Genomic DNA, 26248 nt, shown 5'->3' on the forward strand with positions numbered 1-26248 from the left:
GCCTTTTATATAAGCTCCTAATCATATTACTCTATTGAGAAGTCGACCACATTTAAAAATTTACTTTTCAGAAAACTCAACAATTTTAGTTTCACTGACAAACTTAGTTAACTCAACATCTTCAAACATTTTAAACTATGTTTATGAAGTTAATATATTACATTTCCTTTTTAATTTCTTCAATGTCTAAACTTAAGTAAACATTTTAGGTACTTAATATCCTTATAAATTAAATAAGTTAAATTTATAAATACAAACCTCAAGTTCTCTTAGATGGTTCATACCATGCATCAAATTAAGATTATGATTAAAAATTCCAAGTCTAAAATTAATTCAATTATTCATTTATAAGAGGAGCTATAATGTTCAAATTTTAAAATTCGAAAGATTTCAAATTTCTTCAATATTCAAGTATGTAAGTTGTGAATTATGCACATATTTATTAATGGCAAGCATATATTATTTCCATGGCTCTACCTCTATTAAGCCTTTCAGTACTTACCTGGATTGATCAGAGTTTTCCACGAGGCGTAAAACCTGGAGCTACAGATTTACTAAGCCATCCTTCTCTTTAACTCTTCGCATGATGGTTCCTAATTTTAAAGTGCCATCACATGTTTATTTTTTCCTGTTCCTTAAGTTATCAATATCTCTACCATTTATGAGTATAGTAAGTTGGTCATAACTACATCTGCTCAATATTGATAAGTGATTTCAAGCTGGATCCTGTTTATAATTTTGAACTCTTCCAATAAAACAAGATCTGGGTCTTCCAAAGTCATGAAGTAAACTATATTATATTTTACTCTCATTATGTAGGTTACCCAATAGCATCTTTGTTTTTCCTGAAGTAACTTTTTCCACAAGAATTTATTATCTTTAGAGGTTATTCATGATATTTCACCTTAAGAAGGCTTGTAATACCACCCTACAAATAACATGTGTATGCTCTCTTACCTTTGTGGAGGAGGGACACTGGGTGACCATGATCTAGTCCTTCCTATAACATCCACTCGGTGAGGAGACCCTGATGGTGAACAGTGGTTGGATGACATTACTTGTTCTGGCACTGATAATGTTGAGCTTTGAAGATCTCGACCATTGTGTCGATAATCTAAAGGTGGAAAGATTAAGATGACAGTTACCTACACACTAAGTCCTTTTGTATTTTCTACTTTACTGAAAAACATAAAATGTTGGTGAAGCTGAAGCCTTTGAATATGGTAAAGGTATAGGATAATACTAAGACATAATAATACTTTGTAAACACTTAAAAAAGAATGACAGATATTCAAATACATTCCTCAACGGATTATTAAATGATTCACTATTATACTCTTTACATAGGCAGAAAGAAAAATGTAGAATCAAGGATGATTTTTCTGATGTTGAAAAATAAGGAACCCAGGGCAAATACTTTGAATTATTCAGGTTTTCTAAACACTATTCAGTAATAGAAAAGAAGAAAAAATATAGACAGTATTAACCCAAATAATGAAAGATTTCTATAAATTTCTTTTTCAAAAATACACTTCCTTTAACAGAATGGAAAAATAATAAAATGATCATATTTTTGCCATTCTAAAAATAGAAAATGAAAGAATTGAGATATATCAAAAATGACATCAAGATGAAGTTCAAAACCTGAAGGAAATTTTTTAGGAAAAAGAAAACTGGAAAAATCAGTTATTAAAGGAATCGAATACAATTGGGGAGAAAATTGTTATTATTCCCAAGCAAGAGACTATGGGAAATCTTTTTCAAAGCCATTTTATTGTGGTTTAATTCACAAACCATAAAACATGTAAATTTTTTGGCAGTTTTAGTAAATTAATATATTGTTCACCCTTAGTGCAAAAATAAAAACTAAAAGATAGCCATGGAATTTTTAAAAAGTAATAGGTACCCTGATAGCATGTTAACTGATGCAACTCTAACAAAAATTGCCAAACAAAAATTATCAATAATTGATGCAACTGTAGCATGTTTTACATGCAATAGAAATTATTTTGTTCAAGGTAAAATTAGTCATACCCTTGAAATTTGTTAGGTTAATTTACCTTCAAGAAGAAGAGAAACATTTTTATAATATTAATGAGTATAGTGTGATATATTTTTTCCCCACAATTTATTTTTTTTAAATGACTACTTACCTAAATTTTAAATCATCTGATAATTTATAATAATGAATTAGCAAATATTTTAATGCCATAAATTCAAAAGTAGCTGCAGCTGATACTTAACCAACACAACAACAATGAAAAAAAAATTCAAAATACTTATTCTAGTATTTGACATATTTGGGTATGTTGGTGATCTCAAAAAGGTTTTCTTCTCTTTCACAGTGTTAGCACAGTATGTAAAGAAGTTTTAATTATACAATAATTCCTCAAAATTACAGAGAAATCCTTATTATTTAGTGGTTTAAAACAGGAAATTAGTAAGAGTTCACTTATCCAAAATAGTCCCATATGAATATTCAATCTAACAATTGGTGCAGGTGTTCCAGCAATAAGAACGAATCAGGAATTTAAATTACCATGAGGTTCTTTTTGGTTAGATGAGAAGGCAAGTTATTTCTTTCTCATTTTATCAGTCTGTCTATCTATCTATTGGTAAATAATGATGAATTTACTCTTCCTTCTTATTATGAAATATTTCTGAAATTCTTACCTGACACCACACCAATTCCATCATCACAGTCATAGTCAGAGATTTCACTGTCACTTATTCTCTTTGATCCTATAAAGCAAACAGCAATAATTAAAATTGGTAATTACTAAGGAAAAAATAATAATCTCTTACCAACCTGAAAAACCAATGGGAGGATTTTGAATGGAACTTGCGAATAAGAAATAGAGATAGAAGAAAAGTCACATGAGTCCACAAACATATTTTTACACGTATTTCATGATGTAGGTATGTTATTCTTGAAATGTGTAAGATAAAGCTCTTAAATAGTTTAAAGCTTAGAATAATATTAAATATCAAATGATGTATGTAAGTGATGTGATATTGATTGACAAAAATGTACTGGAGAAAAAGTTAGTCAAAATAGCTAAGTTAAGTCTGTTTTAGACCAAGGCACTTGAATTTAGGTAAATTTTAAAACATAAACAACATGTTCTTCCAAAATCATTCACATGTCTTTTTCTAATAGGACTGTCTAATAAATTAAGTATACCCAATTATTTAATGTCCACACTCATGGAGAGAAAACATAATTTAAGACATCTCAAACATCCCTTTGTAACTATTAGTTTAGCTGTTTTTCTATTGCTTTGAGAAAATTTGCAATAAATCATTCCCAAACTGAAAAATACATCTAAATTGTGAATTGTGTTATGTTTTCTAAGAAATAGGCTAAGACAGAACAGTAAAAATTATTATGAATCAGGAGCTCCATATATATGTTTTATTGCAAAATAAACCCCTAACAAAATGTTAAAATGTTTATCATGCTTGGCAAAAATTGCATTGATATGAACTAAGTAGAACTTTGATGGCTAAAGCAGATTATCTTCATGTGAATTAGAAAATATATCACATATTTAAACATGCTATATTTTATTTTCAATATATATATTCTCTACATGAGTCTCAGCAATAGGCACACCTGACACGATAGAATCATTCATTAAAACATTTAATAAAAGGAGAAAACATATAATGATAAATAAAAACAGTATTGCTATTTCAAAAAATGACTTGTTTGGTCTACTTACATGTTGTTATTCATTAAATAGACTAAACTCACTTATGAGAAAATAAACGCTTTCCTGTAGGTTTATAAAACATTGAGATCTCACTTTGTCTAAGATGTTTAAAATAGCAATATTTGAACATTCTAGGAATGCCCTCCAATATTAGAAATACCCTACAAACTTTTTTTCTTGTTTTGCTTGCTATAATCCCTGCCCTCTTAGGACAGGAAGTCTTTGTTGCCAGGAACTGCATTCTTGTTTTTTTCCTTCTAATGGTTAGGTAGAAGAAAAAGATCTGAGATCACATGGTCTCACTGAATGAATTCACTATTTTCCTTCTAAATTCTTATGTCATTAAACTTTAGACCCAATCAAATCTGAGGCTGTTATAGCTCCAATTGACATGCAAATTAGAATCATCTGATGACATCCCAATAGACTGGGTATATAAGGGCTTATACAATTAGGACATACATTCTAAACAGACTCAGAAGAGAGGAGGGATAACACAGATGAAGTTATTGAGAGATTAAAGAAGAACAGTGTAATGGTGATTACTTTAATATGTCAGGTATAATACAGAGCATAAAGATTACATGATTCTAATATTGGTTAAGAATCAGATCTGCCCCTGATATAAGATAATAATGACACCAGTAAAAAATAACTAGAGGTCTGTATATGTATATGTAATTGCCATCCAAGAGAAAGAAATTCAATTGGGTAGAGAATTAAAAGAAATATTGGCCTCCAATGTCCACACAAATAGCTGAAATCAAGAGAAACTTAATTGTGAAATCATGTCTCTTTTATCTTACACCTAGCAACAGCATCATTTTAGTTTTGTCTCAATAATTTGTTTCCATTCACTCTTCTTTGAAGACCGGTGATGGGCTGAATGAAAGTATAGTAGGTATGATGTTTTCTATTTTAAGAAGTAAAGGGGTGATAATATTACATTTTACTAAGTAAATACTTGAGAATTTTAAGAGATGAATCTAGTTGATATGAGACAAAGAATGAAGTATCAAATTAAAGAAATCTCTAACTGAGCTTTTGCAGTTCAAATGTTATGAAAATAGTTAATATCAAATAATAAATTTATAAATGATTTCTGTCATGTTAAAAAAGAAGATTTTTACCTTAAGATGCTACACAACTTTAACTGAAAACAAACAATAAAGACTTAAACATCCAAATACACTTTTCAAACTAATGTTTCAGGCAAGTAATGAATAACATTACTCGTCAATGAATCAAACATAACTGTTTCATTCGGAGTCAGACTATACATACTATATACAGGTATAACCTTATTTTAGTGTATCAAACAATTAAAGGTTTCAATAACAGCTATGAAAGCACAGAGATACCTGTTAATACCCATAAAGATACCTTCAAATTCCATGTCATATCTATCATTCAAGATAATTCAATAAAGATAGGATAAATTTTACTGAAAACTTACTTTGCAACCTCCGTGTTGGGCTCTCTCCATGGAGCTGTCTTCGTGGCAGGTATGGAGAAGGATGGGGAAGTGGGAAGGAAGAGACATCATGGGTCTGAAGCTTGTACCAATGTGGCTCATCATCTAATAATGCTGTTTCTAATTCAATTAAAATCTACAAGGCCAAGAGACAAAAAACCGTTATATGCCAATAATACAGAAACACTCTTAAAATATAACAGTAATGCTATTAGATCCAAAGCAAAGTTATTCATGCTTTCACAATAAATGAGATAAATATTTATAACTTAATTATTTTAAAGTTTTAAATACCTAAGATATTTAAATTTATTTCGACTAACCACTTACTAGCGGCTGTTGAATTTGCTATGATAGAAATAACACCTATTATTAAAAGTCTCTAATAAGACTAGTGTATTTTATAATTTAAAAAGCATTTTCATTCATTAATTTAGCCTTTTCATAAACTCTAAACGGAGAGAGAAAACCAAATTAGAAGTGCCTAATGGGTGTTAAAAACCATGTTATATGTTGCCTACATTTTCTGGGGGGAAAAAACAACCTGCTAGTTTGGTCTTGTTATTCAACTTTTACAGAAAAGGATATCAAGGCTAAAAAAGGTTTAAAAGAGCTTGTCTCAGCTCACATCAGCTGGTAAGTGAAAGAGGTATAATATGAACCAAATAAAACTCTGTTCAATATATGCTGCTAAAGATTCAATAAGGAACATTTGATTTTTAAAAATGAAACATACTATAATATGCATTTTAAAATATAAATGTTTAATAAATTTTAACAGGAAACTAGTTCATAGAAATAAATAACTCCTTTTTTTTCTTTTAGAGTCAGGTACAACTACGACAGCATTTATGCTTAGGAACATGAGAACTGCTATTTAGTGATAAATCACTATTTAGCTATGGGAGGTAACGAAGCAAAATAGCTAAGTTCTTTCATCCTTCCCAAATTTTCCCTAGTCATTTTCAAAGTTATAGGCCCTGTATTCCAAATTTTGACACATGCACATATACTTATTTAATCCTCATATTAACTCCTAGCATTCCTACTTGAAGAGGAAGCTGAAAGAGAAATAGATTTAATAACTTGCTCAAGGACACAGGCTAGGAAGCAGAAGTGCCACAAATGCAGGACCCAGACAGCTGTCCTGACAACTCTGTCACCCTTCTTCCTAACTGGCTTACTACTCTTTGATTACTTCGCTACTGACATTCAGTTTAATATTTCTGTAGGTTGTTGGTTTTCCCAGGAGGTTACCATTTTATTTACTCAGGAAAACGAATCACGTTGAAAAGTGCTGAAAGCAGGTAACTTAGTGTGTTAATAGCTGAAGAACTGCCCCTCACCTTGCCCCTCTCCAATTCATTAATTCTTCACATTGCACTAAAACATTTTTCTCAAGTCCAAGGCAATCAAGCCATTCTCTTTTTAAAATCTACCACTGGTTCCCATGACCCACAGGATAAAATCCAAACTTTTTAATGTGATGGATTAAGGGACACAATCCGGTGCCAGTTTAACCTTCAAGTCTCATTTCTTACCATTTCCCTTCCAGCTTCAGTGCCGTTGACAAGACCCCTCAACTCTAGTGTCTTCTTATTCCCCCTCCAGAAATTTCACTCCCCTGGACCTTGCTACATTCCGCTTTCTCTGTGGAGCGTTCCCTGGACCACTTTTCCCTCCTTGGCATAGCAAGTATGTACATCTTCCTATTGCATTACTCTGTGACAGCATTTGCCACCCTATTTTATAATTGCCTATTCACTCATCTGGAACCCCAGTGGATTATAAATTCCTTCAAGGAAGTAACATGCGGGATTCACCTTGGAAGCATCAGAGCCAAGCATAATACAGGTATATTACAAAGCTGAAACAACATCCAGGACGAAATGACTGACCTAAAAGCAGTAAGACTGGTTCAGTAAACTAAATGATATGCACACATTATAAAACAGCAATATATATATTTGTGAAACTTTCATCATTCAACAATGAGACATAAAATACAATAAGAATAAACATGTAGCCGAAACCGGTTTGGCTCAGTGGGTAGAGCGTCGGCCTGCGGACTGAAAGGTCCCAGGTTCGATTCTGGTCAAGGGCATGTACTTGGGTTGCGGGCACATCCCCAGTGGGAGATGTGCAGGAGGCAGCTAATCCATGTTTCTCTCTCATCGATGCTTCTAGCTCTCTATCTCTCTCCCTTCCTCTCTGTAAAAAATCAATAAAAGATATTTTTTAAAAAAGAAAAGAATAAACATGTAAATATTGTCACAGAGTATTTAGAACCATTGTTTTCTGTGACATCAATAAGTTCTGTCTTAAAGCAGTAGCTAAATTGATTCCATTAAAATATAATTTTTTACTGGCAGTCATATTAAAGAATATATTAGGGGATGACACATACCTCTCCTAAGAATTCACTTTCTTCCTCTCGAACTCGAGCTTGATCCCAAAGGGTAATCTCCAGCATTCGTTCCCGAAATTCTCTCCGGTGGACAGGAGAATAAATGAATGTTTGGTTCCACTTGGGTTCCAATGTTTTCTTTACAGTTTTCGTTCTTCTTTTGTTTTTATCGCTATGAAAAAATTAGAATATATGAACTTATATAAAACTTTATTTTAAATTTGCCATACAATTATTAATGTAAAATTTCCCAGGAAAAAGGTCAAGTAAAGTTTTGCCACAAATTTATTAAAAATTGCAAATGTTGTAATCTTTAAAATTACTATTAAAATTTTTAAGTTGTATAGGTATATCACTTTTGTGTATTGACTTAATAATAGCAACATTTCAATAAGTTTGAAAATTTTTCATGATATAATTGAATACTTTATCTTTCTCAAAATCTAAATAAGACTACTGAATCTTATTCCTAAATTTTTTTTAACATATTTCCCAATTGGAAATCTTCCAAATGCTAATTAACCAAAAACTCTTCATATACGTACTATTCACTTAAACTGCCGGAGTCTCAATTGACCAAAAACTCTAGTAAATTGTGATGTTCACCACTTCACTGTGATAGTTTTCTCTCACTCCAGTCCTTCTGAAAATTTAACTAATATTTTAAAGCATCTACTTATATCCCACCCATTAAAGAATGAATTATGAAACTCTGTCAAGAGACAAAGTTCCTTCCATGAAAGACAGTAAGAAAGCATATATTTAGTGGGAGCCTTGCTATCTAATTCGAGAATGGTCTATACTGCGATCTGAAAGGGAACAGAAGCAGCAGCCTTGACTTCCTCCTAAGGAGTGAAGAAAGCTCTCAAAGAATGGCTACTTCAGAAGGGATTTCTTCTGTACTGGGTGGGAGGGAGACTAGATAATCTCTGAAGTTCTTTGCAAACCCGGCAGATATGATTAGAATTTAATAAGGCAAACTGAAGTTTAACCTAGATTTAACACTCTGGTCATGGATGTCCTCTTCCTCCATTGCAGTTCAAAGGGTCTCCCCGTCCAAAAGACAACCTAAGTTGTTAGAGAACAACTATCCTCAAGCAAACTTTGTAAAATAAAATGAGATAGCAAATAACTTCTGACAATTTTAGAAATTGTCCCCCCTAGACATATTTTCTGAGAAATTTCTATGACAACTTTCACTTCAAAATGTGTATCACAGCCCTGGCTGGTTTGGCTCAATGGCTAGAGCATCAGCCTGCAGACTGAAGGGTCCAGGTTCAATTCCGGCCAAGGGCACATGCTTCAGTTGCGGGCTTGATCCCCAGTAGGGGGCGTGCAAGAGGCAGCTAATCAATGATTCTCTCTCATCATTGATGTTTCTATCTCTCTCTCCCTTTCCCTTCCTCTCTAAAAACAATAAAGTATATTTTTTAAAAAAGAATAAATGTGTATCATAAAATGTAAGGCCTTTCTTAATTCTTTCATCCTTTTCATCTTTTTCTTGGCTGAAATTGTTCTTCAGAGGGTACTCTGGCACCCAAATCAACCTGGATAACCTAAACTAAGTAAATGAGGGCCCCAAAGTATAGAAACATATTTAATAAGATCACATTGTGCCCAGTCATTTCCAACCTGAGAGAAAGGAGCGGACCTTGAGAACACCCTGCCCTGACAGCAGGATGCAGAACAGATGCGGGGAGTATAACTGGGGCATTTACTGTTCTCTTTTTCCATGATGTTATTGAATAATCTCTTTTATTGCTCATGTGCCTGAAATTTACGGTGATTAACAGATAATTTTTGATAAGTTTTTTCTTCAATCCTAATTATTTAAATCAGGGTAGAACATCATTTATGTTGATTAGCAAGGACACGCACATGATGACACTTGAAGAAGCTGATTTTGGGCCAAATGGTAAATTTCCTTGATTACATGGGGTGATGAAATAAAAAGTACACTCATTAATTTTACAGAATTTAAATAAATAGTATCTTTGCAAGAGAAGATAGAAATTATAGAGGAATACGATGAGTAGTACCTTTTAGAACCATTTCTTGTGTTTGCCTCTGCAGTGTGTTGAAAATACAATTTATTTAAAGGAGGCAAATTTTTAGTAATTTTGATAAACAAAACATATTATTTAAGAAATAATACACACAACCAGAAATACGCAATAAAATAATATATATTATAGACATTTGATATAAATTTTAAAAACAATCCCAAAGTATCTACTGTCACTATTTTGAATCCTAAGAATGATTATGCCTATGTTAAACTTCATAAGTATCTGAAAGGTATGATAAAAATAAATGATACAGAATAAAAACACTCATTGCTATTAACGTTTCTCACTTACTTTCAAAAACATTTTTTTATTTCCTATCCCTACCTTCTGTCTGGAAGAAAGTAAATTTTAACGTAAGGATTCCTTGGCCTCCCATCTTCCCTGGACGGGAGATCCTTTGCTCCCAAAATTGTAACTATGAGTTGGTGACCGACCTTGTCAAACCATAGTTTTATCTGAAAAGCAAAAATATTCATTTATTAGCTCAAACATTTACTACCTTAACATAATTTTTATGTCCCCATCTTCATTCACCACATTCTCTTACATTAATACTGGCAGAGAATATAAATTTCACTCAGTAAATTGCATTTAGTCAAAATAAAGGGATATGCTTTAATAACTTCACTGAATAAAGGAATTAATCCAAATATGTCAGTGTGATTCATAAATTACTTGGAATTTTCTTATGCTAATTTGATTGCTTATTAACATGCACATAATAATTATACTACCTTAACTAAGGACTTTCTATGCAATGATTGCTGAGTTTTATCTTTATGCAAGAATCACTGTAGTTCATTTTGGCTCCCCTACAATAGTGAGCTCAAATAAATGCTCAAAATGAACTGAATAGATAGTAACTTGTTTATATGGCATTCATAAGAAATGTTTAAGCACATGTTTTATGTAATTCCACAGCAGAAGACATTTCAAGAATTATAATCGCCAGTAAATTACTAATAGCTTTAGTCAGTAGACTCCTTTAAGTTTGTATTTAAAACTATAATAAAGTCATGTCTTTAAGTTTTTCTTCGACATAAAGTCTCTTTTTTGTTTGTGATGTAAATGTAGCACATCCTTAGAAAATAAGGGTAGATTTTTTAATTTGAGATGTGGAAATGTGAATAATTTCCCTATGCCTTAATTAGGAATTGGAACTTCAGATCCAGCTGCAGAATTAATTTGATGTAACTATTGTCACCTCCCACACACGTACCTCACACTCCCACACCTAGCTAGCTGATTCTACTGCGTGAAGAACTATAACTGTGGCTCTGACCCACAAATTGGTTCAGAACTCACCTGATACTATCTTGAAATTGATATTGAATTAAAATTTTTAAATATGGGAATAAAATATATTTATAGAATCTGTATTTTACAGTTTATATAATTTATGGTGTATATATATATGTTAATTATTGAATTTTTCCTTTCAGCTGAATATGCACTTTGCAGTCATCTACAAAACTTAAATATACATCTAATGTCAGTCCTTCCTTCTCTTCTCTAAAGTGGACAGTCAGGTCTGGGCCAAGCTAACAGGGCTTGTTGACTCCCTCACTTTGTATTTTAGGGACTGAGAAGCTGAGCAAGAGAAGAAGAAGACAGATGGCCCAAAAGGGTATATAAAATTATTTATATGTTTTTCTTTCTTTGTCAAATAGAATCAGCCCTCTTATAGAACTACAGAAGAAATATTTAAATTTTTAAAATTGTAATTACTACTCTCTTAGTTGTGTTAAGTCCTTGTTTAATGCAGATATTATCTTGCTGCTGTGTTAAAAAAGTTTTCATAACAGAACTGTTCCGTTTAAACAGACCAGCTAATCTGCGGTTCACAGACGGCTCCTGCATCAGGGTTATCTGGTTTATTTGTGAAGAAGCTAAAAATTCCTGTGGCCCACCTCTCACCTAGTGAATCAGAATAGGGTCCAGGAATTACCATTTTAACAAAGTCCTCCAATGCCCACGGACATTACAGTTTGAGAACCATGGCCTTAGATTATGGGATCAACCTGAAAGAAAAGCCTCTAACATTTGAATGGAGAAAAAAGTTCACATATTTGCTTGCCTAACAATATCAGAACATAGATACAGGTGAGGGTAAGTGGGGAAAAGACTAAGTTGTTCTGGAAAAAGACATGAAGGGAAAACAAAGCAAAAAAGGTAAGAAATGAGTGTCTTGTGTATGACATGAACAGATGTCTGCAGGTAGCATGCATCATGGTTCCTCTAAAATGTGTGATCAAAACCAGATTAATCTCTGATATTCTCTATTGTCTATAGAAATAAAAAAAAAGCCAATTGCTTTCTTTTTCTATGATATTAAAAATTCAATATTAGATACCGTAAGGAGAAAAAAAAAAGATTTTAGCTAAAAAAATTTTCCCAATAAACTTTATACTTAAGAAACAAAGAAACAATGATGATTATTAAACTAAACTCATTTCTGTGAGTTGTTTCTTTTAAGGATTGAGACTAAAGCACTTGAAGCCATCGCCACAGGCAATACTTTTACTCCTTTGAAATCATTAAAGCGAAACATCTGAGATATATATTTCAAATGTCTGATAAAGAGCATTCTTTTTCAATTTTCTTATGCCATGGAAAATAATAGCACTTTTTAGTAATATTCATTTTTATACAAATATTAGGCATATAACTTTCATATTTTTATACTATGTAAGAGCTTATTGAATTAAACGTTACAAGTATATAAAAGGTTTAAATATATAGATATGAAACAGGCACATTTTAATTTTAATGATTTTTTATCAAAATTACACTTTTTAATAAACTCTCTTAAACTGGGCATTTGATCAATAGCTCCAGTTTTCATTTTATATCACAGGGCTTGCATTGAAGTTTTTAATATATATCCAGTTCACATGATCAAAATATAATCATTTTATTAGCTAGATTATTTTATCTTGTTTTGAAATTCTTTATCTGTGCTTTTTAAATGAATGGTTAGTAGATCTGTTGATTCTCCAAAACATAACAAATGTATTTCACAATTCTAAATATGACATACGTCTTTATATTTACTTCATTTTCATTAATAAAACTCTTGGTATTAATCTAATTGTTTTAACATGATTATCATTCCAGCTTAACCATGTAGCCATTTTTAAATTTCCTAAGCAAAACCTGAGTAGCACAAGTAAATACTTTATACTATATAATATTAACTAGAACAATTTTAATTTTAAATATTTAAACTAAACTGGTATTACTCAAAACCAGCAATAACAATAAAAAAATACATGCAGCAAAGCAAGGAAAGCATACTAGTAATACTACCTTTTAAAAAAAACTATTGATATTACTTTACCATATAAGGGTTTCCTAATGAAAAGAGGCAAACAACTTGTACCCAATTATTACAGAAAAATTAAATGAAATTACAATTACAAAATGTAAAGAAAATAAGCCCAACACTTTTTAATTGGGGATTGTGATTTTGTTCTTTCAAAGTATTATACGTTCCAAATGTTGAACCTTATATATAATAGGCATAAAATTCATATTTTCAATAAGGTACAAATTTATTTGCCAGTCTCCTCAAGGAGTTATTGTTTGGAAAATGCAAACAAAAGTAGATGTTAAGTGACATAATGAATGATTTAAAGAGACAGCAACCTTGTGTAACAAAGGCAAATATCAACAGTTAAATTAGCTTTTTCTTTCGATGGTACATATGTAAGTAGAGTCTACATTAAATCACACTTTGTATCTATGACTTTTGGTACTCAGTCCATCATATAAAATCACTAACAAAAATTGTCTCTTTAAATTTTTATTGTATTTTAATCCCCATGCAGAATCTTACAAGCTGGCTCATAAAATGATTTGAAAGTCAATAATATGACTTGGAGCAACATACCAAAACATGTTTTCCTACTATGCATTTTCCAAAAACATACAAATAAAGGTTAAAACACAGCTTTAGTTTCTATCAGGCAGACAAGGCCTTTACCTGAACCCTAGGAACAAAAGGCGTTGTTCTTCTACTAAGGCTTTGGCTCTGGTAAGCAAAATTAAAGAAAAAAGCAATAAAACAAAACCAAAAGGACAACACGCTGGAACTAAAAGACCAAAGTAAAAACAAACACGTACAACTACCACCCCTCAAATATAATTTTCCCATGACAATATATATCTAAATTAAGTACATCATGTAATGAATAAATTAATTTTGCCAAAACGCTAAAATATATAAAATCTTAGAATTTTTAAATCAGTTTTTAAGTGCAATAATAAAAACAACAGAAATTAAGACCTAATGTAAAATAACATATTCATTCTCATAAATTCTGAAAGAATAATTACAAACGGAACCCAATAGTCAAGAAATGTCAGGTTTCCCCCTTAAACACACTATATAGAAAAAAAAATCACAATCCAAATGACATGAGATAAGAATGCATTATAGAATTATTAGTGAAAAGACATTTTTACAAGGAACTGTGACGTGTCCAAAATGATATGACTAACAAAAATCTAAAAAAACATAAGTCAAGTTGGCTTAGCATTAATTGTTAAAAGAATATAACAGTAAGATAAAAGTATGCTGGAACGCACTGGATTAATTAGGTAATTCATACTTTAAGGATTTACACCATTTTCAGACATTGATTATGTACCACTTGAGATTATCATACCTATTAATGAAAATACGAATCTTATTTATTTTTATTTATATAGTTCTCTATATTTTTCCAAGCATTTACTGACTGTTTATTGCAAGTTTATTGCCTCCAACAACACTAGGTGGTTGTCAGTATTATATCCAATTTGCAGATATGGAAAGAGAAACAGAACACCACCACAAAAAAGGCTAGATGCTCAAACAAAGGTAAGATACTATAAAGGTAGAAGATAGAGCCTACCTCTGATTAAATCACTCTATTTCATATTCTTTGAGTAAAATCAAATTTCATTTCTCTTCTGACTTATTTTGTTTTCATTTGAAACTGTTTCCAACAAAAACACCACAACAATCAGAATTGTGTGCCTTGATTAAGGCATGCCCACACTTAAATCAGGAACAAAATCAGATGCGTATCTCTGGGTTTGGGAATGGATTTCAAGGCATTTAATTTTGCTTCTTTCGCCCAAATTCCATTCCATTCCTTACATTTCTCATGGATGTCTCTCTTGTCTAACTCCCCTGCTAGATGGAAGCAGTTAATAGGGACTAGGAGGACTGGTGCCCAATTTACCCATCATCAGACTTACACTTTGTAAGACATAAATCTAAGACCTAGAGGAAAGAAGACCTTAAAAATAGACTATCATTCAATCAGGAGTCATCCTCATTCTCTCTCTCCAAAAACTAAGGAGTCCCAAATCTCAGCTGACTTCCTTTTTGTGTGGAAACCCATCCAAAGGAAGAAAGAAATGTTTTGATACGGAGTGTGTTACTGACCCTTGTCTGCACAACTCAGGTGGGGAAGGGATGTATGAAATGCATATAGATTAAGGAGGTACACCAAAGTAAAGAACTAATGCCCGACCTGGTTTGGCTCAGTGGACAGAGTGTTGGCCAGAGGACTGAAGGGTCCCAGGTTCAATTCTGGTCAAGGGCACGTACCTCAGTTGCTTGATCCCTGGTCCCAAGAGGGGCGCTTGCAGGAGGCAACCAATTGATGTGTCTCTCTCACATCGATGTTTCCCTCTCTGTGTCTCTCCGTCTTCCTTCCACTCTCTCTAAACATTAACGTAAAAATATCCTCAGGTGAGGATTCAGATAAAGAAAAAAGAAAAGCACTAACAAGGTACTTTATTTAGTAGATTTTATTTTCCTTGCCCTCTCACCTGTTCTGTTTTACACCAAAAATATCAAGGTAATGGAAGTAAATATTACTTCATAAACTAAAACATTACTTTAAAAGAAACAGTACTTTAAAGTAAACTAATCTTTAAGGCCATCATTGTCAACCTTCTAAAATGATCTCAAAAGGGCAACTCATGGAATTCCGAAATCAACTGTCTAAATTCTATGGCAATTTAAATAATCTTCACCCATAAGTTCACACTTTAAACTTGGCTATAAAAACATGTTTTGATTTATTAGTTTTTTTAAGTGAGTTGAAATTCAAATTCGACAAAGCATTTTAAAGTGTGCAATCCAGAGGCATTTAGTGCATTCACAATGCTGTGCAACCACCACCTCCCTCTCCTTTCAAAGCTTTTCTATCACCCCATAAGCTATCCTTTATCTGTTACGTAACCACTCCCTGTGCCCCCATCATCCTAATTCCTGGCAACCACTAAGCCGCTTCTTCCTCAATGGATTCTGGGTATTTCACTTTGAAGTATTATGTATTTCACTGCAACTTGTAATTAACATTACTTCATTTATTTCAAACATGAAATAGCTGATATCTGTAACAATTCAGCCTCATCCAAATAAAGAATATGATTTTGTACACCACGATTTATTTTGCACTTTTAATGTCACTTTCTACTATATACTGTACTGCTATATTTAGGACACTCCTTTTAAGCAATGCTTCTGGAATAACAAGACTGTGACAATAGGGATGAAAGATAAATGCTCAAAGGAAAAAACTTTAGTTTGCAGAAAGTTTTAAAAAGTCTAGAGTTTCTAAGGAGATATAAAAGATGTATCTCTATTGTTCAGTTACTTATTCTCTTTAAAAAGGGGCATATGTAATGGATAGGTACAGCATTTACAAACTCATCACTAAAAATGGAGTCAGAAAAATATTAAAACAAAGTAACTCAGGGAAACATTGCAACCATAAAACAACCACAGGCCCTAAAGTAAAATAAGATTGTCAAAAAAATGTCAGTGTATTCCTATAGTAAACGAGAATTCTGAGCCATTTCTCACTTTTAAAAGACAGGAGGGCTATATTTTTATCTTAATTATCAAAAAGTAGCCCAAAACTGCAAATTAATTAAAAAATATTGAGAGATTATAAAAGTAATTCTCTGAAGAAGGAAACTGCTCAATATGGAAGAACACTTTTTTTTTTAAATCCACATGGGAGTGCTGACAGTGAAAAGGCTAACATATAGTCCAGGTGTCATGAACATGAACTCACACGGATTGTCTCACCACGTACATTAATGGCACTTCCCTAGCCATGCCCTAGAACAGTGATGGCGAACCTATGACATGCGTGTCAGAGGTGACACGCGAACTCATTTTTTTTGGTTGATTTTTCTTTGTTAAATGGCATTGAAATATATAAAATAAATATCAAAAATATAAATCTTTGTTTTACTATGGTTGCAAATATCAAAAAATTTCTATACGTGACACGGCACCAGAGTTAAGTTAGGGTTTTTCAAAATGCTGACACGCCGAGCTCAAAAGGTTCGCCATCACTGCCCTCGAATAACCACAAGCAGCAGCACAATTCAAGCATGGAGAGGAAATACACTGCATAATATTTTAAGAATCATCAACAACTTTGAGCATGAAAGTTTAAACAACCATTTGCATTGTATGTATATTTTATACTTGAGGATATATCAGTCCTTGAACTGACATGAATGTATTAGGAAGGACGGCTCACATATTAGGCAAATTATCTTTTTTCTCAGGCATTAGCAATGTCGTGATTTTGTAAATGAGTTATGGGCCTGGTAAACTCTCACCAAAAGCAATCATGCCCAAAGATAAGATGCAAGGATACAGAAATTGTGATGCTGCCTTGTGACTTTCTAGGGGTGTTACCAAAGGGTGATATACGTGGACACACATTTTCCAACCTCTACATCATTACAGCATACCAAAATTGCCTCCAGTTGGCAGAAATAGGATTAAATATAAAGGGAAAGACTATATCCAAAGGGTATAATGCTCATATTTTCCTGCCTGCAAAGAATAAGTATAAAATTAAGTTTCACTCTAACCGGTTTGGCTCAGTGGATAGAGCATCGGCCTGCAGACTGAAGGGTCCCAGGTTCGATTCCGGTCAAGGGCATGTACCTTAGTTGCAGGCACATCCCCAGTAGGGGGTGTGCAGGAGGCAGCTGATCGATGTTTCTCTCTCATCGATGTTTCTAACTCTCTATCCCTCTCCCTTCCTCTCTGTAAAAAATCAATAAAATATATTTTAAAAAATAAATAAATAAAATAAAATTAAGTTTCATGAGGGTAAAATTCATGTTTATCTTGTTCACTGTTGTAATCCAAGCTACTAGTATTATGGCTGAACTGGAATCAGACCTTAACATATATTTCTTAAATAGATAATTGGAGATGATTTGGCAAAATATTTTTGGGGGAAATTTGGGCAGTAGATCTCAAGAAACTTAAAATTTTCTTTTCCTTTCATATTTCAATTTTAATTCTGGAAAGTTATCGCAACAAAATATTTTGTCCTAACAAAATATGCAAGACTTGTATTAAAGGATTTCCATGGCATCATTATTTATAATAACATAAATGAGAAACAAAATATCCCATTATAACAAATTAAGTTAAAAAAGGAGTGATAAATAGGTATTAAAATCATTTTAAGCAAATTTTTTTAAGTTTAAGGAAAAACTGCACAATATTAGTAAATGAAAAAGAAGATTTCCAAATAGTATACATGAATTTGTTAGTTTTGTTTAAAAAATTATATGAATAGTTATCTTTTAGTGGAAGGACTATAAGTGATTTTTATTGTTATTTATTTATCTATACTTTCTAGATTTACCATAACAAATATTATTATATTTGTAAAGATTACCTTATTGGAACATACTTCTTCTAACTCATAAGAAAATGATAAAATGGTATGTATTTAAAATTACAATTACATGGATTTTAAACCAGCATCATTTATGAATTTAAGTACTATAACTTTATAACATTATAAATATGTATAAGTAAAACTTTTATGTTTATATTTCCCCTAAATATTTAACAGTTTATCTTATTACTGTATTCATTTTGAACCATGAGGAAAAATCGAAGAGTCTGAAATTTGTCTAAATCTTTCCTAGTCCAATTTGTAATAGGGTCTTGGGAATTTAAATGAGGTAACAAAGTGGTACTTATCATGGAAGTATATCTTCCACTCCTTCCTCCTCCACCAACTGAAGCCTACTGTGCACGCGCACACACACACACACACACACAAACACACTTACTTATATACTGGCATCATCCAGCTACCCAAAACATTACTTAAAGATGAACTATTTAAATACAGCCATAAAAAAAGAAAAACAACTAACATTTATTACCACTTCCTAAAATGGTGGGGAAAAAAGACATATATATAATTGTAACCATAAATAACAACATTCATACTGACAATATATGTAAGAGAATAAGGAGAAAGATTCTACTTATTGTGGAAAAATAAAAAAGACCATTGTCCTCAAATGAAAAGTTCACTCTGTTTATGAAAGAGGAAGGAAAAGAATAAAGAGAAGAAATTTACTTTAGTAAGACATTTACAATCTCCTAACAGTAGCTCAATTTTTTCCTTGCATAACTGTTTTTAATTGTCACCTTTTTGACCAAAATACCTCCAGAGCAGACATGTCTAATGACTTGTTCAATAAACTTTAATATACTAAGTGTGCTTATACTTTCTATATCCCCTTTAAATTAATGAAAATTTAGTAAAAATCAAACATCTCCCTTTCTCCTAAAAATATAAAAGAGGTTTTGTAGCTTATTTAGTAAAGATTTTTCCTTTTGCTCTTAAAATATTAGTCCAAGAATAGTTTAGTTTTAATGGATAATTTTTATACAAAACTCAGTGTCTGAATTTTGAGTTTCTAAATAGTTCTTAATATCCATAAAGTTTCAAGTTTAATAATTTAGTGACATTATTGTCAATACTAACCTTATTTTTCTAAAATATGGATGGATAAATTTTAATATTTTAACATTTTAAAATGGTTTAATAAAGGGAAATAAAACTGAAGAAGTTAACAAAAAAGTGAGGGCTTACATTTGCAAAGCTCTTCTAATATAGACATAAAACACATAATTGAACTTTTAACTTTCATTATAAAATTTTCGAATTAGGGATCATTTAATATAAAATCATCTGGTGTACTCAGTAGTCAATTATATATTTACTCATATACTTAATTTTGTCTGTTGACAAAAGCATCTCAAGTATCATTATATTTCAGAGCAATATTCTTACCCCACTCAAAATTTCCTTAAGGTTGAAAAGCAGGAAAAGTACATAAATAATTACTTTTATCTTACATATACCATCTTTGTATAGTGCAGAATTTTTATTTCCCTTAAAAGTTCATGACACTTTGTAGTCATTTTAGGATATTGAGCAAAAATCATTACCTTGAATTTTGGAATATTAATAAGTAAAAAACATTGTAGATATCTTCACAAATTCTTAAGCTCATTACATTACAGGAAACCTAACTCTAATAAAGAAAGCACTATGGTAAATAATTAAATTTTAATTTCAATTAATTACTAAGCACGAGAGTGTTGATGGTTAAAGGCACAATTAGATTCTAAGAAGAACTTGGTTTATCAAAAACTAGCAACATATAATAAAAACACTACTTGATATTCCAAAAAGAGAAATTAATTTAGTGATTACATACTGAAAGTTGTCCAGATAAAAACTGTGGAACATCTCGCAACATGCCGGGACTCATGGGAGAGGTAACGGAAATAGAAGGACGATCCATTTTTTGAGATTCAAATGAGCTAGAACCTGAAATGGCAATCACACATAAAGAATAACAACAATGGCTCCTCATCGGTATTTAATCATCTTCACCATCTAGCTCTTCAGTTTTATTTTTAATGTCATTCCACAGAATGTCACTCCACTTTCCTAGCCACAATGTTCCAAAGCGTTTAGAAGGTTTACTGGAGCATAAGTGAAGTTTAGTGCTCAGAAGTGATATGCATGAATTATTTGAATGGAGGGGAAGGAACAAATTGGAGAGTAAAATGGGGTGAATGGGATACTTCATTTTCTCCTGATGAATGACATTAGTAACAACATTCTCTTCTAGAACACATGAAACTTACTGGACTCCAGTTGTGCATGTGTGCTATCAGGTATTCTAGGTATATCTCTGAAATGATAGAAAAGGAAAACAAGAAATTGTTGCAACAATTAATGCAACTACTGTTTTCATCATTATCAACCTATATTCTTGGTTAAGACCATTAATTAAAAAATATTAAAATTCATACCCATTTATAGCAGATGTATAGAAATATATACTTTATTTTCTATATGCCTCACTAAACAATTGCCCATTCTAAAAAATGTCTGCATTCAACAAGTTTTATAGATACATTGTAAGTCTATTCCTTCTTTATTTTTACTTGCCGCTGTTCTAAATCAATAATATTAAAATGCAAGTAAAGTATCACCAAAACAAAAATTTAATTATTCAGGTTCTGATTGAAACTTTTTAAGTGTAATAACTCCACTGAGAAAAATGTAAACATGTTCCTTACTGGGACATACAAAATTACTATGTAACTGCATTTATACACAAAAAATGTACATTTTCTTTGAGATTTGCCAAAAGGGGTAGATATTAATGGTAAAGATCATTCAGAAAATTACATAAAAGAATATTTAAGACATTAAACAAAAATGTTTAGAGTGTCTTTTAATATGAAGAAATACATTTGATTAAAATACTAGGTTGATAACAGTACAGTTTTAACATAATAAAAAACTTTGAAAAGACAAAAAGAAAAACAGATACAATTTCATGTGCCAGATTCATTACTTTTGAAAAGGAACATTTCAAAAACTAAGTTACCAACATAAGTCATTTTCTACAGGATAAAAAGGTAACAAAATAATATAGTCCAATCTTTTCCTAAATGAATGAAAACTAGGCATTATATTCTATAGCAAGAAATAATTTCTGTAGCCTCTACCCTAGAAAGCTTTTCCATGAACATAAATTTAATAATTCCCTGTCAGTTTATAATATTTAATTGCTTTTTCTAATTATAGGTATATCTTTTACACTGGCTTAGAATATAAGCTTCTATAAAGGAAAGACTACTGTAATAATGAGCAATTCTCATAACATAGATGCAAAGGACTATATTTATTGCCAACTTCTGAAAGTTGTTGATTTAATCTATAGGTAACAAATTATAAAAACAAATGAGTATTCGGCATTTGCTTATATTTTTATCTTTCTTTGTTGAAATCTCCATTTTGGAAAAAAATAATAAATATCATGGAATATAGTTTATCCTCATTTTTGCAATATAAAGGACCATAGTTCATGAAACTTCCTTTAAAAGTAATTGTTACTACAGTCCCCTTCTATTCATGCCACCAACTATCTACTAAGTTACTAAAATAATAAAAACCATAAAAGGATAAATATTTCTTCTTTTGTAATTAACTTTACAGAGATGTCACGATTTTTGGTAAGGTGTTTTTAGTAAAAGAAATGTCCTCGAAGTAATGTATTTTGATAAAGCAATCAGACATTTTTGGATTGTGCTTCATAAATTGTTTAATGTAGTCAACTCTTTACATATGAAAAGGTGCTCAGACCCACTCACCCAATAGGCCTTGAAACAACCAGCTCCACTTGTGGCTCAGGTTTGGATTCCAGAATGATGTTATAGACTTCTTCAAATGTGGCTCCTTGCAACAGCCTTCCGTTCCATTCTAACACTTCATCACCTATGGTGTGTATCAGTAATGATCACCTTAGAGAGAAAATCTAATCCCATATGCACGCAAAACAAAGCAATCTTACACTGCAATAACCTCCACAGAGTAAAACGACCATTATGAAATAAGAAACATACTGAGAACAGCTCCAGTGGCATAAAATTTGGTGACAAGGATGATTGGTCTATTTCACCCAAAAGGCCAAGGGTCAGGGGGAAAAAAACTACATAACAATGATCTCTGTGGTCTCCAGGATTTTCTCAGTGATGTCTTGTCCATGAATGGCTGTTAGTTCTTCTTGTGAAGGGGAGCAAAGGCCGGAGTGAACTATTTCACCATCTTGGTGACATAGAAATGTTAACTCCAATAGAAATTCTAATCCTAGAAACTATCGAGATCAGTCTCCACTTTATAGGCTTCATTAGTCTGCATTCTACGTTGGCTGAGCACTCTGTCTAAATTCTCTTGTAGAAAGCTTAACATTTAGTATCTTACTGAATCCTCTCCAAGGCACTCCAGGATCTCTCCTATCCATTAGAGATAAGGAGTAACACGCTTTAGGAAATAGACATTTATCTATGAAGTCTTTTTCCTAAACTATGTTGGAATTAAAAAAAAAAAAGTTAAAGCTTATGGGAAACAAAATAGATGAATACTAGATACAGAGTAGGAATATCCATAAGCAAAATAAATAAATAAATAATTGAAAAATAAATAAATAAATCCTTTTATCTAATGGGGTTCAAGAAATAATATTACTTCCCATTAATGAATAAATTTATTTAAGTTAAATGAGCACTTTATTACTAGTCAAATCACTTCTATTTGAGGGTAACTTTTCATAACTACTCAATTGTAACAGTTAAAATGTGAACAATCAAAGATAGAAACCTACCTGGTCTAAGATGTCCTACAGTATCAGCTAAACTTCCTTTTTTCACTTTGGTAATAAATGCACAGAGCCGACCTGATTCAGTCATCTTTCCTCCTACAACCTGTTTAATAAAGAAAAGGAGTAGGAGATACTTTGTTCCAATGAACATGATTGAATATTCAAGTAAAAAATATTAGACAATTTGAAACTTTAAAAAAATATATGTTTTTATTGATTTTAGAAGGAGAGAGAGGAAAGGAGAGGAAGAGAGAGAAACATCAATGTGAGAGAGAAACATGGATTGGTTGTCTCTTGCATGCATCCCAACCTGGGATCAAACCAGCAACCTGGGCATGTGCCCTTACCTGGAATCAAACCGGCAGCCCTTTGATGCGCACTCAACCAACTGAGCCACACAGGCCAGGGAGACAATTTGCTGCTTTTAAAACTATAATTTACTATACTTAAAGTATTTTTTAAGTAACATAGTATTGTTACTAAGAACTGAGCACATATCCCAAGAGTAAGCTTTTTACATATTCCAAATGTTTTAGAACTTAATCCATTATTTGTTGAAAATGTTGCATACCTTAAAAACAACAATTTGTAATTTCTTTCTTTATTACAGAACTAGAGGACTGGTGCACAAAAATTTGTGCACTGGGGGGGGGGGGGGGGTCCCCGAGCCCGGCCTGTGCCCTTTCGCAGTCTGGGACCCCTCAGGAGATAACGACCTGCTGGCTTAGGCCTGCTCCCGGGTGGCAGAGGGCAGGCCCAAACCCTAGGTGCAGCCCCTGGTCAGGCTCAGAGCAGGGCCGATTGGGGAGTTGGGGCGCCGCCCCCTGTCATGCACAGAGCAGGGCGGATCGGGAGGTTGCGATGCCACCCTCAGTCACGCTCAGGGTAGGGCCGATTGGGGGGTTGGGGCACCGCCCCCTGTCACACTCAAGGCAGGGTCGATGGGGAGGTTGCGGCGCCACCCCCTGTCACGCACAGAGCAGGGCCAATCAGGGGTTGGGGCGCTGCCCCCTGTCACTGACAGAGCAGGGCCGATCAGGGGGGTTGGGGCTCCGTACCCTGTCACACACAGAGCAGGGCCCATCAGGGGATTGGGGAGCTCCCCCCTGTCATGCACAGAGCCGCAGGGCGATCAGAGGGTTGGGGAGCTCCCCCCTATCAGGCACAGAGCAGGGCTAATCAGGGGGTTGGGGCGCCTTCCCCTGTCACGAACAGAGCAGGGCGGATAGGGAGGTTGTGGCCCCACCCCCTGTCACTCACAGAGCCGCAGGGTGATCAGGGGGTTTGGGTGCTGCCCCATCACGCTGATCCCAGTGCCAGGAGGCCTCACTACTCCGCTGATCCCGGTGCTAGGAGGCATATTACCCTTTTACTATATAGAATAGAGGCCTGGTGCACGGGTGGGATTGGCTGGTTTGCCCTGAAGGGTGTCCTGGATCAGGGTGGGGGTCTCCACTGGGGAGCCTGGCCAGACTGGGTGAGGGGCTGAGGGCCGTTTTCAGGCTGGTGGGTGACTGAAGCTCCCAACTGCTCCTTTTTTTCTTTTTTCTTTTTTATTCTGGGCCAGCTTTAGCTCTGAGGCCTGGGCTGCTGAAAGCCGGTTTCTGGCCTTTGTTTTTCCTTCTATATTTGATACAACGTTGTGGTCAGGCTGGCTGGAGCCCAGCTGACTGAAAGCCGGTTTCTGGGGTTTTGTTTAGCTTCTATATTTGCAACATAGTTGCTTAGAGTTGCAGCTGAGAGGCGGGCAAGTCAGGCGGGGAACGTTGGAGTCTGCCGTCACTGGAGCAAGCAAGCCTCCCTGTTCGCTTCAGTGCATGGCTGCCAGCCGCCATCTTGGCTGACAGTTAATTTGCATAAGGATATGCTGATTAGCCAATGGGAAGGGTAGCGGTCGTACGCTAATTACCATGTTTCTCTTTTATTAGTGTAGATTCTTAACTTTTGTCACTTCTAAAAATATGTTATTTCAGTACTATGTAATTAATATATCTTGTTTCAGATTTCAAATATCACAATAATATAAATACTTGTTAGTTTTACTATAATTATGATAGCCTGCCTAAATTTCATTAGTAACCTTTTAGGCACATTAATAATGTGCATGATGATGATATAGTTTTCCTGAGAAAATTATTACACTTACTTAATCTCATCAGAATTAATGTGAACTGTTGACCATTGGCATCCCATTTTTTTCTATTTTTATGTTTCTATTAATAGGGTGAGGCAAAAGTAGGTTTACAATTGTTCGCATGGAAAAATATGATAAATAATCATACAAGAATAAATTGTGCTTCTTGTACTCACAACTATAAACTTACTTTTGCCCACTCCTGTATATGTTTCAGAAAATATATATAAATATTTCCAATAATGCTGTGGAGTCATAGGTGTACCTTCAAGAGTAGCCTCTTACAAAAGTAATGCTTTGATTCTCATTAACTGCAATTCAATCAATATATCAATTTTATAGCAAGCCAAGCAAACAATAGTAACTACCTTCGTTGACTAAAATAGTTTTTATCCTCTTCTAAATTGAGTGAAAGATATCTGAATTAAAATACCATTCATTTGTCTTATTCCATGTATTTATTCCCAGACTGCAATGAATTAAACTCAATTGCAGTACAGTTAATACTAACTAAGTATTCCTTTGTTTGATTCTGCAAATTAAATGTATACATATTTTGGATTTACATCCCTATGTTAATTTTTTTTAAATATTTTTATTTTTGAATTGAAAAATTTTAATAGTAATAATTTTACTGACTATATTATTGTTATCTTATAGCATGTCAGACACTCTACTAAATGTTTATATATTGCTATATTTAATCTCACTGTAACAATTCAGTAAGCATTATTATCTCCATTGTACAGATGAGGAGTCTGAAGCTAAGACCAATGTCAGGTACCCAGTCATTGCTGTAACTAGAAATCAAGCCAAGACTTCCTAACCATCCCACTACACTGCTCTGACATGATACTGGGCAGACCTGGATCTAAATCCCACCTTCATCTCCATCTTGTGACCATGGGCAAGTTA

The 26248-nt window shown here is 33.2% G+C and overlaps 1 protein-coding gene across 1 annotated transcript in view; it reads right to left on the reverse strand.

Moving 5' to 3' along the window:
* The window catches only part of RIMS2 (regulating synaptic membrane exocytosis 2), a 353913-nt gene that overhangs the window by 173795 nt on the left and 153870 nt on the right, over positions 1-26248 (reverse strand). Inside the window, 10 exon segments of the mRNA XM_070392355.1 lie at positions 958-1114; positions 2674-2742; positions 5173-5326; positions 7598-7769; positions 9991-10121; positions 13652-13699; positions 20239-20351; positions 20675-20721; positions 22193-22316; positions 23203-23302. Coding sequence (XP_070248456.1) covers positions 958-1114; positions 2674-2742; positions 5173-5326; positions 7598-7769; positions 9991-10121; positions 13652-13699; positions 20239-20351; positions 20675-20721; positions 22193-22316; positions 23203-23302 — 1115 coding nt within the window.

This window comes from Myotis yumanensis, unplaced genomic scaffold, assembly GCF_028538775.1.
Source record: "Myotis yumanensis isolate MYYU_CA2020_CCGP unplaced genomic scaffold, mMyoYum1.0.hap1 SCAF_15, whole genome shotgun sequence".
NCBI lineage: Eukaryota > Metazoa > Chordata > Mammalia > Chiroptera > Vespertilionidae > Myotis > Myotis yumanensis.